The sequence below is a fragment of the Nomascus leucogenys genome, chromosome 6 (assembly GCF_006542625.1).
Source record: "Nomascus leucogenys isolate Asia chromosome 6, Asia_NLE_v1, whole genome shotgun sequence".
NCBI lineage: Eukaryota > Metazoa > Chordata > Mammalia > Primates > Hylobatidae > Nomascus > Nomascus leucogenys.
This window is the reverse complement of record NC_044386.1, coordinates 40,411,927-40,426,158: the sequence shown is the minus strand read 5'-3', so window position 1 is coordinate 40,426,158 and position 14,232 is coordinate 40,411,927. Positions and strand designations below refer to the sequence as shown.

Below are 14,232 nucleotides of genomic sequence, written 5' to 3'. Positions count from 1 at the left end.
TCATTTTGCCCGGTGCAGGGATGGCAGCAGGTATTTTTATGATCATTTGAGATTTACAATTTACTTCTTTTTAAAGTAAAAACTATGTGGTTCTTCCTGGTAATTTTTTTTGTTTTTTTCCTAAAAGGTTACATCTAGATGTTCTTAGCCAGGACCATTTCATAAATGGAAAACACAAAACCAGACATAGTTTTAGGTCCTCAACTGTTTCATTCTATGGCTCAACTATCCTCTGGGCCCTAACGGCACACATTTCTATCTCCTCATTTTCTTTTGCAGAGTCCCCGTGCACAGAGAAAAATATTTAGGTAATCAAAGTCATTCATCCGAATCCACCCCTTTGGGGCTCCTTCCTAGTTTATGGGTGGTCCGTGTCTGCCTAGTTAGCACCCCTCTCAAACACAGACACACATGCCCCATAATTATAAATTGTCCTGTGTTCTCTCCAGACAAAAATCCCATGGTTCAGTTTTTCTCTCACTCCAAACAAAACTGATGTGCCCAGCATTCCTCTTATTCATGTCTTAATACAAAAACTTAGTAAAAAAAAAAATGACATGGCATAGGGTTTTTAGTGGTTTACAAGTTCCTGTTGGCAGATGTCAGGCTTGCTTTTTAGCACCAGGGTAACATAATACCCTCCCATAAGGTTGTAATTCCAATGGTGGTAATTTCATGAGTGCTTTAACAGTTTCGGTTCTACATGTTATAGCAACTGTCTTCTAGTAAGCACTGTCCAACCCACGAACCTGTTCCAGTGCCCCCAGGAAAGTGTGGATGAAAGGTAGAATGCTAACAACCCAAGGAGGAGTCCCTTTGTTTTCCAAGTCCCTGGATTCTGTCCCTATGCCTTCCTGCTGGCAGGGGCAAGGTGGCATTTCCTAGCAGAAGAAATATGCACACAGTGAAAGAGAAGCTGTCTTGTCAAATACAAAAGCAAATAAAAGTACACGAGTGAATACAGGGGGCCTAATTGCAGGCTCATTCAAATTCAGTCCAGCCTTTCTTGTCAGTGCCCTAATAACTCTGTGTGAATTTTGTCCCACTGGATTAAAAATCACTCCTATTATCCAATCGCCACCCTTCATCTGAACAGAGCCATTTTCTACTGCAACAAAGTCATCCTCAGGAGGGACTATGGTTGGGAATTTCAGTTGTCTGGCAGGCTGGTGAATGTTTAGGTACTCGTGTTGGGTTTGCAAATCTTCATGGTTGTTTCAGACTATAATTTTTGCGCAGCTTCCCCCACTTTTTTTTTTTTCCCCTAGTGACAAGGTCTTGCTCTGTCGCCCAGGCTGTTATACAGTGGCGTGATCTTAGCTCACTACAGCCTCAACCTCCTGTGCTCAAGAGATCCTCCCACCTCAGCCTCTCAAGTAACTGAAAGTACAGACTCATGCCAGTGCCTGGCTAATTTTTTAAAAAATTTTTAGTACAGCTGAGGTGTTGCTATGTTGGTCAAGCTGGTCTCAAACTCCTGGGCTCAAGCGATCCTTCCACCTTGGCCTCCCATATTGTTGGGATTATAGATATGAGTCACCACACCGAGCCTCCTGACTATTATCTTCAGAGCACACAGCTTTGGTCCAGAGGGACTGCTGTGGTTATGGCTGGTGTGTGTTATTTCACAGGTCTTTGTCACCTCCACAGGTTGGTTCTCTGTGCTCTTTTATCAAGACCTGTGGCAAGGTCCCTTTGCTTAGTGGAAAGGCTGGAATGCTGCTCTGGGTCTTCTCATTCAAGAGGTCACTATCTTTGCAAGTCTGTTGCTCTCCAAATCTCCCATTCCTTATTATAACTCTGGTTCTTGATAGTGAATTGGAGCTTGGTTAAATGTAACTTGATAGCTGGGGTAAATTTGGACACTTGCCCTTGATCTTCAAAAGCAGCAACACCCAATGAAAATATGTGATCTACCCATGTGATTTGAAATATTCTGGGTTTCAATTACATATATAATTGTTTTAGTCTGTTTTATGCTGCTATAACAGAATATCTCTGTTTGAGGAAAAAAACTCTCAAACTGTTTTTCCTCTGCTCTCACACCACAAAAATCATCAACACAGAAGACTTCTATAACCAAATATGTAGGGGGTACATTGGTGCATACACCAAGCAGCAGACACCAGCTAGGTGTCCTCCAATTCAGTTCTGAGACTATCTACCAAGAGATAGACCCAGAAGCACAGGTTGAGGGTTCAGTCCCATGAGATCACCCCCTACTTCCCACCAGGCACAAGTCCAGACCTGCAGAACTTTGAACAACTGGCTCCAAGTTGGGATTCCCACAACCCCTCTATGGGTTTGATTAATTGGCCAGAGTATCGGGGGAAATTCAGCCAGATATTGGGCAAAATTCACCCCCGATATTTCACATAGGTTATTTTCTATATTCCCTAAGTGTTGGCCAGTCTGAGAAATAAAGGGACAGAGTACAAAAGAGAAATTTTAAAGCTGGGCATCTGGGGGAGACATCACATGTTGGCAGGTTCCATGATGCCCCCTGAGCCGTAAAACCAGCAAGTTTTTATTAGTGATTTTCAAAAGGGGAGGGAGTGTATGAATAGGGTGTGGTCACAGAGATCACATGCTTCACAAGGTAATAGAATATCACAAGACAAATGGAGGCAGGGCAAGATCACAGGACCACAGGACTGGGGCAAAATTAAAATTGCAATGAAGTTTCAGGCACGCATTGTCATGAATAACATCTTATCAGGAGACAGGGTTTGAGAGCAGACAACCGGTCTGATCAAAATTTATTAGGCGGGAATTTCCTCGTCCTAAAAAGCCTGGGAGCGCTACGGGAGACTGGGGCTTATTTCATCCCTACACTTTGACCATAAAAGATGGCCGCCCCCCAAAGCTGCCATTTTAGAGGCCTACCCTCAGGGACACATTCTATTTCTCAGGGATGTTCCTTGCTGAGAAAAATAATTCAGCAATATTTCTCCCATTTGCTTTTGAGAAAAGAGAAATAGGGCTCTGTTCCACCTGGCTCACTGGTGGTCAGAGTTTAAGGTTATCATCTCTCTTGTTCCCTGAACATTGCTGTTATCCTCTTCTTTTTTCAAGGTGCCCAGATTTCATATTGTTCAAACACACATTCTCTACAAACAATTTGTGCGGTTAACACAATCATCACAGGGTCCTGAGGCGACATACATCCTCCTCAGCTTATGAAGATGACGGGATTAAGAGATTAAAGTAAAGACAGGCATAGGAAATCACAAGGGTATTGATTGGGGAAGTGATAAGTGTACATGAAATCTTCACAATTTATGTTCAGAGATTGCAGTAAAGACAGGTGTAAGAAATTATGAAAGTATTAATTTGGGGAACTAATAAATGTCCATGAAATCTTCACAATTTATGTTCTTCTGCCATGGCTTCAGCCGGTCCCTCCATTCGGGGTTCCTGACTTCCCACAACACTGGAGTGGCTCACAGAATTCAGGGAAATACTTACCTTTAACGGTTTATTATAAGAGACAGTACAGAAGATACAGATGAAGGCCAGACATAGTGGCTCATGCCTGTAATCCCAGCACTTTGGGAGGCCAACATGGGTGGATCACAAGGTCAGGAGTTCAAGACCAGCCTCTGGCCAAGATGGTGAAACCCACTCCAGCCTGGGCGACAAAGCGAGACTCTGTCTCAAAGAAAAAAACTGTAACAAGGGTTATGGGAGTTATAAGCCAGGAACCATGGATGAAAGCCAATATATATATCATAATGCCACAACCCGAGACTGAGCAATTTATAAATAACAGAAATGTATTCTCTTACAATTATGGAGGCTGGGAAGTCCAAGATCAAGGCACCAGTGATTTCAGTTTCTAATTCCAAGATGATGCCACTTTGCTGCATCTTTTGGAGAGAAGGAGCATTGTGTACTCACCTGGCAGAAGAGCAGAAGGTACCAACACATTCCCACAAGCCCTTTTTATAGTAGCATTCATCCATTCATGAGGGTGGAGCCATCATAACCTAAACATTGCCCATTAGGCCTTATCTCTCAGCACTATTAGGGATTAATTTTCAAAATGAGCTTTGGAGAAGAAAAAAATATTCAAACCACAGCAGTAATTTGAAAATATAAAAAGAAATGGGTGAAATTAATTTTAATAATATATTTTATTTAACCCAAAATGTCCAAAATATTATCATGTAATCAATAATCAGTATAAACATTATTAACAAGATATTTTATATTTTTTTCTGTACCCAATCTTTGAAATCCAGGGTGAATTTTATACCTATAGTACATCCGAGTTTGGACTAGTCACATTTCAAGTGCTCAAGAGCCACATGTGGACTAGTGGCTACCACATAGGACAACCCAGTTCTAGAGGAAGCATGGCATGACTTTGGAGGTCATCTAGTCTGACTTGTTATTTACAGCAAAGTTAAGTACATCGCCTGAGGTTATACAGCTTATTAGTAGATGAGCAATTAGAATCCAATTATCTTCACGCTACCCCATGGTTTTATTCACAAAGCTGATTGGCAGCAAAGCTGGACTAGCGCTCATGCCTCTTCACACCTGCTCTTGGGCTCTCTTCTACAAGGTGTTGCCCCTCTTTCCTGTCTTTCTCCTAAATAAGCTATTGTAAAAAGCTTCACTGGAAACAATTTGGCTGTGAACCAAGACTAGAGTGGGGTTTAATACTTCCATATCTTTCCACAAAGATAAATTTTTTATGACTTGTCACCCTTGTCCCCAGAAACTCATGGTTTCCATAAGCTACTTAAAAACTGATTATGCAATGGGTCTCAACATAAGTGTCCATCAGAATCACCTATGGAGCTTTTACAAAATTCAAATGACTGGTCTCCTACCCGAGAGTTCTTGTTTACAAATCAGGGAAAGGGGAGAGTCATGTAGATTGATTTTTTTTTTTAATGTTTCCCAAAGGATTCTGATGCACAGAATACTTTCACCCAGGCAGGGTGAACACAAGTTAGGAGCTTCATAAGTCTGGGAGGAGCCTGGTCTTAAGGAAAGAAACATGAGAAATAGATACCCTGAACGCCTCCCAGGGCGGGGCCACCTGGCTTACTTTTCCTCTACACTTTTCTCTGTGCCCAAGGACACCTTTAGCCTCATTTCCTGATCGAACAGCCTCACTTGTGTTGCTGTCAGTGCCAGTAGGGCAGGCAGGAATGCAGCAGACAGGACTCGCCATCATGGCCTTGGCTGTCTGTGCAGCCCTACATGCCTCAGAAGGTGAGTGGGGGCACTGGCCACTTAGGCCTCCACTGGAAGGGGGGTATCTCCCAAATCTGTGCTGGAAAGATTGAGGTGGGGCAAGAATATCTATCTCTTCAAGCAGGAATTTCCAATTGATTTCTGATTACCTACAAGAGAATGACATAGGTTTAAATTCTAGATCTCCCAGAAGTTTCAGGAAGGAACCTCATCCTAACAGGCATACTAGAAATTTTTGCCACCTGGAGGATGAGGTCCTTCCATATAGGTACGTCTTCAAGCTGTGTTTCCTTTTCTGATGACAGTATCTTAGAAAATCCCCAGCTAGAGGCTGGAGTAAAGCCCCTACTATTCATCTGTCTTCCTCCACACCCCAAGCTGCTAAACGGTCTGAACACAAGTGTGCACATTCCTGGAGGGAAATACAGACTTGGCCAGCTGCGTTCAAATTAGGTAAGTTGTAAATTTCCTGAGCAAAGTCAGCCCTGTGGGTACAGAAAACTGAAACTTCAGTCTGATCTTTAAAAAGGGAGGGCAGAGCTGAGCACAGTGGTGCATGCCTGTATTCCCAGCTACTTGGGAGGCTAAGACTGGAGGATAGCTTCAGGCCAGGAATTCAAGATTGCAGTGAGCTACGATCACACTGTGAATTGCCACTGCACTCCAGCCTGGGCAACATAGTAAAACCCCATCTGTTAAAAACAAAAAGAGGGGAGGGGAGGGGAGAGAGAAGGAAAGGAAAGAAAGAAAAAGAAGAAAAGCAGGATGAGGGAGATTGAACCATACAAATTATGTCAAAGAGAATTTAAATTGTGAGTTGCTAGCATGTATATGGAGATTGTAACTGCATTTGAACTAGAGGGAATCTCTTCTAAAGTAGCACTCACTACTATATTCAGGAAACCCTAAGTGTCAGTACTTCACACTTGACTGATGACTCTTTTCCATTGTCATCTTTTCTTTAAGCTTTATCGTGAACAGCTTCTCTAAGTCTAGAGCAGAGGCAGAATATAAGTCTTCTTTGGTCTGCTTTTTAAAAAGTTGAGCCAACATTTTAAAACTGAAAGCTTTCTCATGTACATACTCATACATACACACATACAAATTGGATTTTAAAGCTTTTCTTGAAAAATCAGATGTGGCAACAATGATTCCGCCATACCGTGGCAAGAACTGGCTAAAACAGATGAGCCTCTGAAGTTTGCTGTATTAACTGCCTGGTCCCTGCAGGCATTTGCTTAGGGACTCCAGTGTAGTCCATCAATGTACTGGGCTTATACAAATAAGCAACAGAAAAAAACCTGGACAATCTCTTCTCAATTTCTACTAATCTATCTATCTTACCAAGATAAAGACAAAAATTTGTCACTTTATGTTTCTGTAACATTTCTCAGAAAAATTCACCATTGAGATTTTGGGACTCATTTTCACTGTTTCTGAAAGGTCTACCTGCTAAGGCTTCACTCCTAGCTCTGGTAACTCCACCAACTCAAACTTTTTACATAAAACTTTGAAATGTGTGCCTCCAACCAGCTTCCTGACCTACTCCCACCTGTCCCTACAGCAGCAGCTCTCCTACAGGAAAGGAGAGAGGGAACAGCAGGTCGAGGAGGCAGAGGGTAATGAGGAAGACTCTGCCATACCCAGGACCCACCTTCACATGGGACTGAGTCCTGGTAGAGATGGTGGGGTGGGACGGCAAAATGCAGAGGTGTGTGAAAAGGTAGAGAGACCCAGCAATAGCCTTTTGGGTTAGTCTCGATGCTTTACCTAAGGCAGTTTAGACCACAGGAAAATCATATTGCCTGAGAAGCTCCAACCTTCTGCCATTTAAAAATAAGTGATACTGGGTAAAAATACACAAGTAGGCCTGAGAACAGTTGTGGAATAGAGGGGCAACACCACAGCTATTCTTAACAAACTTCCACTCAAGTGTCCATGTAAGCCAGGTGCCCTGTGGGAGGCACTTAAGTGATTCTGGCTCCAGGGAGGGGGTGGAAAACCAAGTGGGGAGGGAGGAAGGTAGAGAACACTCAACAACTCAACAGTGCAGAGAAGAGGACAGGTGGCCTTGGCAAGGGGAATAGGGAAATGGCCTGTGCCAGTTTGGAACTTTGGGAAATATATTTTGTTTCCTTCAGGCAGAAAGCTGTTCCCTTATCTTAATGGTGACTTAAATGGCTATCTTGCTGTGATGGCTCAATAACTGGCATTCCCTAAGTGTTTTGCACAAATCAGGAAGCAGGTGACTTTATGTATAATTAAAAGCCTTGGATTCTGCCCAAAGGTAGGGCACACTCCACCTCTGCTGACGTGGCTGCTGCCTCCCAGAACTCAATACTGAATCCATAAACATGTCTATCATCCTGTTTCGGTGGCCCTGAGCCCGATTATTTGAACCCACAATCTAGGGCTTTGTGGGCCTGGCTGTTTTATTGTACATTAAGATTAAGGCTCACTTGTGCCCAGCAGATTCAAGTTAGGAGGCTTTGCTGCAGTGAGTCCCAAATTGCCTTCCCACTGACAACCTTCTTTCTCAGAGTACAATGGCTACTGAATCACACCAATACTTGCTAGAGATTTGCTGCTTGCATCCTAAAACGTTTATCTTTTGTTTCAATCATAAGATTCTGGCTAGGGAAGGTTACCACGAATATACATTTGTGACTCAATGTTGTTCTGCACAATTGGGACTCTCCAACTGTGGTCCCTAAGAGGTCTGACATAAGTGGGACTACAGGTGCATGCCACCACACCTGGCTAATTTTTTGCTTGTTTGTTTTTGGAGATGGAGTTTGTTTCTCTTGTCACCCAGGGTGGAGTGCAATGGCGCGATCTCAGCTCACTGCAACCTCCGCCTCCTGGGTTCAAGCAATTCTCCTGCCTCAGCCTCCTGAGTAGCTGGGATTAGAGGCATGCACCACCACACCCAGTTAATTTTTGTATTTTTAGTAGAGACGGGGTTTCACCATGTTGGCCAGCTGGCCTCGAACTCCTGACCTCAGGTGATCCACCCACCTCAGCCTCACAAAGTGCCGAGATTACAGGTGTGAGCCACCATGCCCAGCCACACAATTTTTGTTGTAGAGATAGAGTCTCACTATGTTGCCCAGAGTGGTCTCGAGCTCCTGGCCTCAAGCAATTTTCCTGCCTTGGCCTCCCTGCCTGTAATCCCAGCAATTGGGAGAATGAGGCAGAAGGATTGCTTGAGCCCGGGAGTTCAAGGCTGCAGTGAGCCATGATCGCACCGCTGCACTTCGGCCTGGGTGACAGAGTGAGACTCTCATCTCCAAAAAAAAAAAAAGTAAAAAATTACCAAAAAAATAAAATTACCAAAAAAGTCACAAAAATTAAAGAATTTATCCTAATATTATGAAAGTTACAAATACTTGGTGTATTTTCAAATATAAAAATTTAAAGAATTTAAAAAAGGAAAGTCCCTCTTCATCATTCCTTTAATCCCTCTCCCTTCTCCAGAGGGTTCTGCATATCCTTCCAGAATTTCCTCTATTCATTTGGCAATATGAACCCACACATATATCCACACCAACTTTTTTTTTATTATACTTTAAGGTCTAGAGTACATGTGCACAATGTGCAGGTTTCTTACATATGTATACATGTGCCATATTGGTATGCTGCACCTATTAGCTCATCATTTACATTAGGTATATCTCCTAATGCTATCCCTCCCTGCTCCCCCCACCCCACAACAGGCCCTGGTGTGTGATGTTCCCCACTCCATGTCCAAGTGTTCTCACTGTTCAATTCCCACCTGTAAGTGAGAACATGCAGTGTTTGGTTTTCTGTCCTTGCGACAGTTTGCTCAGAATGATGGTTTCTAGCTTCATCCATGTCCCTACAAAGGACATGAACTCATCCTTTTTTGTGGCTGCATAGTATTCCATGGTGTATATGTGCCACATTTTCTTAATCCAGTCTATCATTGATGGACATTTGGGTTGGTTCCAAGTCTTTGCTATTGTGAATAGTACCGCAATAAACGTATGTGTGCATGTGTCTTTACAGCAGCATGATTTATAATCCTTTGGGTATATACCCAGTAATGGGATGGCTGGGTCAAATGGTATTTCTAGTTCTAGATCCTTGAGGAATCACCACACTGTCTTCCACAATGGTTGAGCTAGTTTACAGTCCCACTAACAGCGTAAAAGCATTCCTATTTCTCCACATCCTCTCCGGCACCTGTTGTTTCCTGACTTTTTAATGATTGCCATTCTAACTGGTGTGAGATGGTATCTCATTGTGGTTTTTATTTGTATTTCTCTGATGGCCAGTGATGATGAGCATTTTTTCACGTGTCTTTTGGCTGCATAAATGTCTTCTTTTCAGAAATGTCTGTTCATATCCTTCACCCACTTTTTGATTGGGGTTGATTTTTTCTTGTAAATTTGTTTCAGTTCATTGTAGCTTCTGGATATTAGCTCTTTGTCAGATGGGTAGACTGTAAAATTTTTTCTCCCATTCTGTAGGTTGCCTGTTCACTCTGATGGTAGTTTCCTTTGTTGTGCACAAGTTCTTTAGTTTAATTAGATCCCATTTGTCAATTTTGGCTATTGTTGCCATTGCTTTTGGTGTTTTAGTCATGAAGCCCTTGCCCATGCCTATGGCTTGAATGGTATTGAATAGGCTTTCTTCTACGGTTTTTGTGGTTTTTGGTCTAACAGTTAAGTCTTTAATCCATCTTGAATTAATTTTTGTATAAGGTGTAAGGAAGGGATCCAGTTCCAGCTTTCTACATAAGGCTAGCCAGTTTTCCCAGCACCATTTATTAAATAGGGAATCCTTTCCCCATTTCTTGTTTTTGTCAGGTTTGTCAAAGATCAGATGGTTGTAGATGTGTGGTATTATTTCTGAGGACTCTGTTCTGTTCCATTGGTCTATATCTCTGTTTTGGTACTAGTACCATGCTGTTTTGGTTACTGTAGCCTTGTAGTATAGTTTGAAGTCAGGTAGCGTGATGCTTCCAGCTTTGTTCTGTTTTGCTTAGGATTGTCTTGGCAATGCAGGCTCCTTTTTGGTTCCATATGAAGTTTAAAGTAGATTTTTCCAATTCTGTGAAGAAAGTCATTGGTAGCTTGATGGGGATGGCATTGAATCTATAAATTACCTTGGGCAGTATGGCCATTTTCATGATATTGATTCTTCATATCCATGGGCATGGAATGTTCTTCCACTTGTTTGTGTCCTCTTTTATTTCATTGAGCAGTGGTTTGTAGCTCTCTTGAAGAGGTCCTTCACATCCCTTGTAAGTTGGATTCCTAGGTATTTTGTTCTCTTTAAAGCAATTGTGAATGGGAGTTCGCTCATGATTTGGCTCTCTGTTTGTCTGTTATTGGTGTATAGGAATGTTTGTGATTTTTGCACATTGATTTTGTATCCTGAGACTTTGCTGAAGTTGCTTATCAGCTTAAGGAGATTTGGGGCTGAGATGATGGGGTTTTCTAAATATACAATCATGTCATCTGCAAACAGAGACAATTTTACTTCCTCTTTTCCTAATTGAATACCCTTTATTTCTTTCTCCTGCCTGATTGCCCTGGCCAGAACTTCCAACACTATGATGAATAGGAGGGTGAGAGAGGGCATCCCTGTCTTGTGCCAGTTTTCAAAGGGAATGCTTCCAGTTTTTGCCCATTCAGTATGATATTGGCTGTGAGTTTGTCATAAATAGCTCTTATTATTTTGAGATATGTCCCATCGATACCTAATTTATTGAGAGTTTTTAGCATGAAGGGCTGTTGAATTTTGTCAAAGGCCTTTTCTGCATCTATTGAGATAATCATGTGGTTTTTGTCTTTGGTTCTGTTTATATGATGGATTATGTTTATTGATTTGCATATGTTGAACCAGCCTTGAATCCTAGGGATGAAGCCCCTTGATCATGGTGGATAAGCTTTTTGATGTGTTGCTGGATTTGGTTTGCCAGTATTTTATTGAAGATTTTTGCATTGATGTTCATCAGGGATATTGGTCTAAAATTCTCCTTTTTTGTTGTGTCTCTGCCAGGCTTTGGTATCAGGACGATGCTGGCCTCATAAAATGAGTTGGGGGGATTCCCTCTTTTTCTATTGATTGGAATAGTTTCAGAAGGAATGGTACCAGCTCCTTTTTGTACCTCTGGTAGAATTCGGCTGTGAATCTGTCTGGTCCTGGACTTTTTTTGGTTGGCAGGCTATTAGTTATTGCCTCAATTTCAGAACGTTTTATTGGTCTATTCAGAGATTCAATTTCTTCCTGGTTTAGTCTTGGGAGGGTATATGTGTCCAGGAATTTATCCATTTCTTCTAGATTTTCTAGTTTGTTTGCGTAGAGGTGTTTATAGTATTCTCTGATGGTAGTTTGTATTTCTGTGGGATCGGTGGTGATACCCCCTTTATCATTTTTTATTGCATCTATTTGATTCTTCTCTGTTTTCTTCTTTATTATTCTTCCTAGTGGTCTATCAATTTTCTGGATCTTTAAAAAAAAACCAGCTCCTGGAGTCATGGATTTTTTGAAGGGTTTTTGAATCTCTGTCTCCTTCAGTTCTGCTCTGATCTTAGTTATTTCTTGCCTTCTGATAGCTTTTGAAAGTGTTTGCTCTTACTTCTCTAGTTCTTTTAATTGTGATGTTAGGGTGTCAATTTTAGATCTTTCCTGCTTTCTCTTGGGCACATTTAGTGCTATAAATTTCCCCCTACACACTGCTTAAAATGTGTCCCAGAGATTCTGGTATGTTGTGTCTTTTTTCTCACTGGTTTCAAAGAACATCTTTATTTCTGCCTTCATTTCGTTATGTACCCAGTAGTCATTCACAAGCAGGTTGTTCAGTTTCCATGTAGTTGAGCGGTTTTGAGTGAGTTTCTTAATCCTGAGTTCTAGTTTGATTGCACTGTGGTCTGAGAGCCAGTTTGTTATAATTTCTGTTCTTTTACATTTGTGGAGGAGTGCTTTACTTCCAATTATTTTGGAATAAGTGCAATGTGGTACTAAGAAGAACGTATATGCTGTTGATTTGGGGTGGAGAGTTCTGTAGATGTCTATTAGGTCTGCTTGGTGCAGAGCTGCATTCAATTCCTGGATATCCTTGTTAACTTTCTGTCTTGTTGATCTGTCTAATATTGACAGTGGGGTGTTAAAGTCTCCCATTATTATTTTGTGGGAGTCTAAGTCTCTTTGTAGGTCTCTAAGGACTTGCTTTATGAATCTGGGTGCTCCTGTATTGGGTGCATATATATTTAGGATAGTTAGCTCTTCTTGTTGAATTGATCCCTTTACCATTATGTAATGGCCTTGTCTCTTTTGATCTTTGTTGGTTTAAAGTCTGTTTTATCAGAGACTAGGATTGCAACCCCTGCTTTATTTTTGTTTTCCATTTGCTTGGTAGATCTTCTTCCATGCCTTTATTTTGAGCCTATGTGTGTGTCTCTGCAGTTGAGATAGGTCTCCTGAATATAGCGCACTGATTGGTCTTGACCCTTTATCCAATTTGCCAGTCCGTGTGTTTTAATTGGAGCATTTAGCCCATTTACATTTAAGGTTAATATTGTTATGTATGAATTTGAGCCTATCATTATGATGTTAGCTGGTTATTTTGCCCGTTAGTTGATGCAGTTTCTTCCTAGCATTGATGGTCTTTACAATTTGGTATGTTTTTGCAGTGGCTGGTACTGGTTGTTTCTTTCCATGTTTAGTGCTTCCTTCAGGAGCTCTTGTAAGGCAGGCCTGGTGGTGAGAAAATCTCTCAGCATTTGCTTGTTTGTAAAGGGTTTTTCTCCTTCACTTATGAAGCTTAGTTTGGGTGGATATGAGATTCTGAGTTGAAAATTCTTTTCTTTAAGAATGTTGAATATTGGCCCCCACTCTCTTCTGGCTTGTAGAGTTTCTGCCAAGAGATGAGCTGTTCGTCTGATGGGCTTCCCTTTGTAGGTAACCTGACCTTTCTCTCTGGCTGCCCTTAACATTTTTTCCTCAATTTCAACTTTGGTGACTCTGACAATTATGTGTCTTGGAGTTGCTCTTCTTGAGGACTATTTTGTGGCATTCTCTGTATTTCCTGAATTTGAATGTTGGCCTGCCTTGCTAGGTTGGGGAAGTTCTCCTGGATAATATCCTGAAAAGTGTTTTCCAACTTGGTTCCATTCTCCCCATCACTTTCAGGTACACCAATCAGAGGTAGATTTGGTCTTTTCAAATAGTCCCACATTTCTTGGTGGCTTTGTTTGTTGCTTTTTACTCTAAACTTCTCTTCTCGCTTCATTTCATTCATTTGATCTTCAATCACTGATACCCTTTCTTCCACTTGATCGAATTGGCTACTGAAGCTTGTGCATGCATCATGTAGTTCTCGTGCCATGGTTTTCAGCTCCATCAGGTCACTTAAGGTCTTCTCTATGCTGTTTATTCTAGTTAGCCATTCATCTAATCTTTTATCAAGGTTTTTAGCTTCTTTGAGATGGGTTCAAACATCCTCCTTTAGCTTGGAGAAATTTGTTATTACCAGTTGTCTGAAGCCTTCTTCTCTCAACTTGTCAAAGTGATTCTCCATCCCGCTTTGTTCCGTTGCTGGTGAGGAGCTGCATTCCTTTGGAGGAGAAGAGGTGCTCTGATTTTTAGAATTTTCAGCTTTTCTGCTCTGGTTTCTCCCCATCTTTGTGGTTTTATATACCTTTGGTCTTTGATGATGGTGACATATAGATGGGGTTTTGGTGTGGATGTCCTTTCTGTTTGTTAATTTTCCTTGTAACAGTCAGGACCCTCAGCGGCAGGTCGGTTGGAGTTTGCTGGAGGTCCACTTCAGACTCTGTTTGCCTGGATATCACCAGTGGAGGCTGCAGAACAGCAAATATTGCAGAATGGCAAATGTTGATGCCTGATCCTTCCTCTGGAAGCTTCATCTCAGAGGGTCACCCAGCTGTATGAGGTGTCACTCGGCCCCTACTGGGAGGAGTCTCCCAGTTAGGCTACTCGGGGATCAGGGACCCACTTGAGGATGCAGTCTGTCCATTCTCAGATCTC

The 14,232-nt window shown here is 41.8% G+C and overlaps 1 protein-coding gene across 2 annotated transcripts in view; it reads left to right on the top strand.

Moving 5' to 3' along the window:
• The first annotated feature begins 5,096 nt into the window (after positions 1-5,096).
• Positions 5,097-14,232, top strand: part of CCL28 (C-C motif chemokine ligand 28) — a 34,315-nt gene continuing 25,179 nt past the window's right edge. Inside the window, exon 1 of one of the 2 annotated variants that reach the window (XM_003277749.2) lies at positions 5,097-5,229. In XM_003277749.2, coding sequence (XP_003277797.1) covers positions 5,166-5,229 — 64 coding nt within the window. In that variant the 5' untranslated portion in view covers positions 5,097-5,165. The remainder of the gene's footprint in view (positions 5,230-14,232) is intronic. The other variant, XM_012507854.2, reaches the window with a different exon arrangement.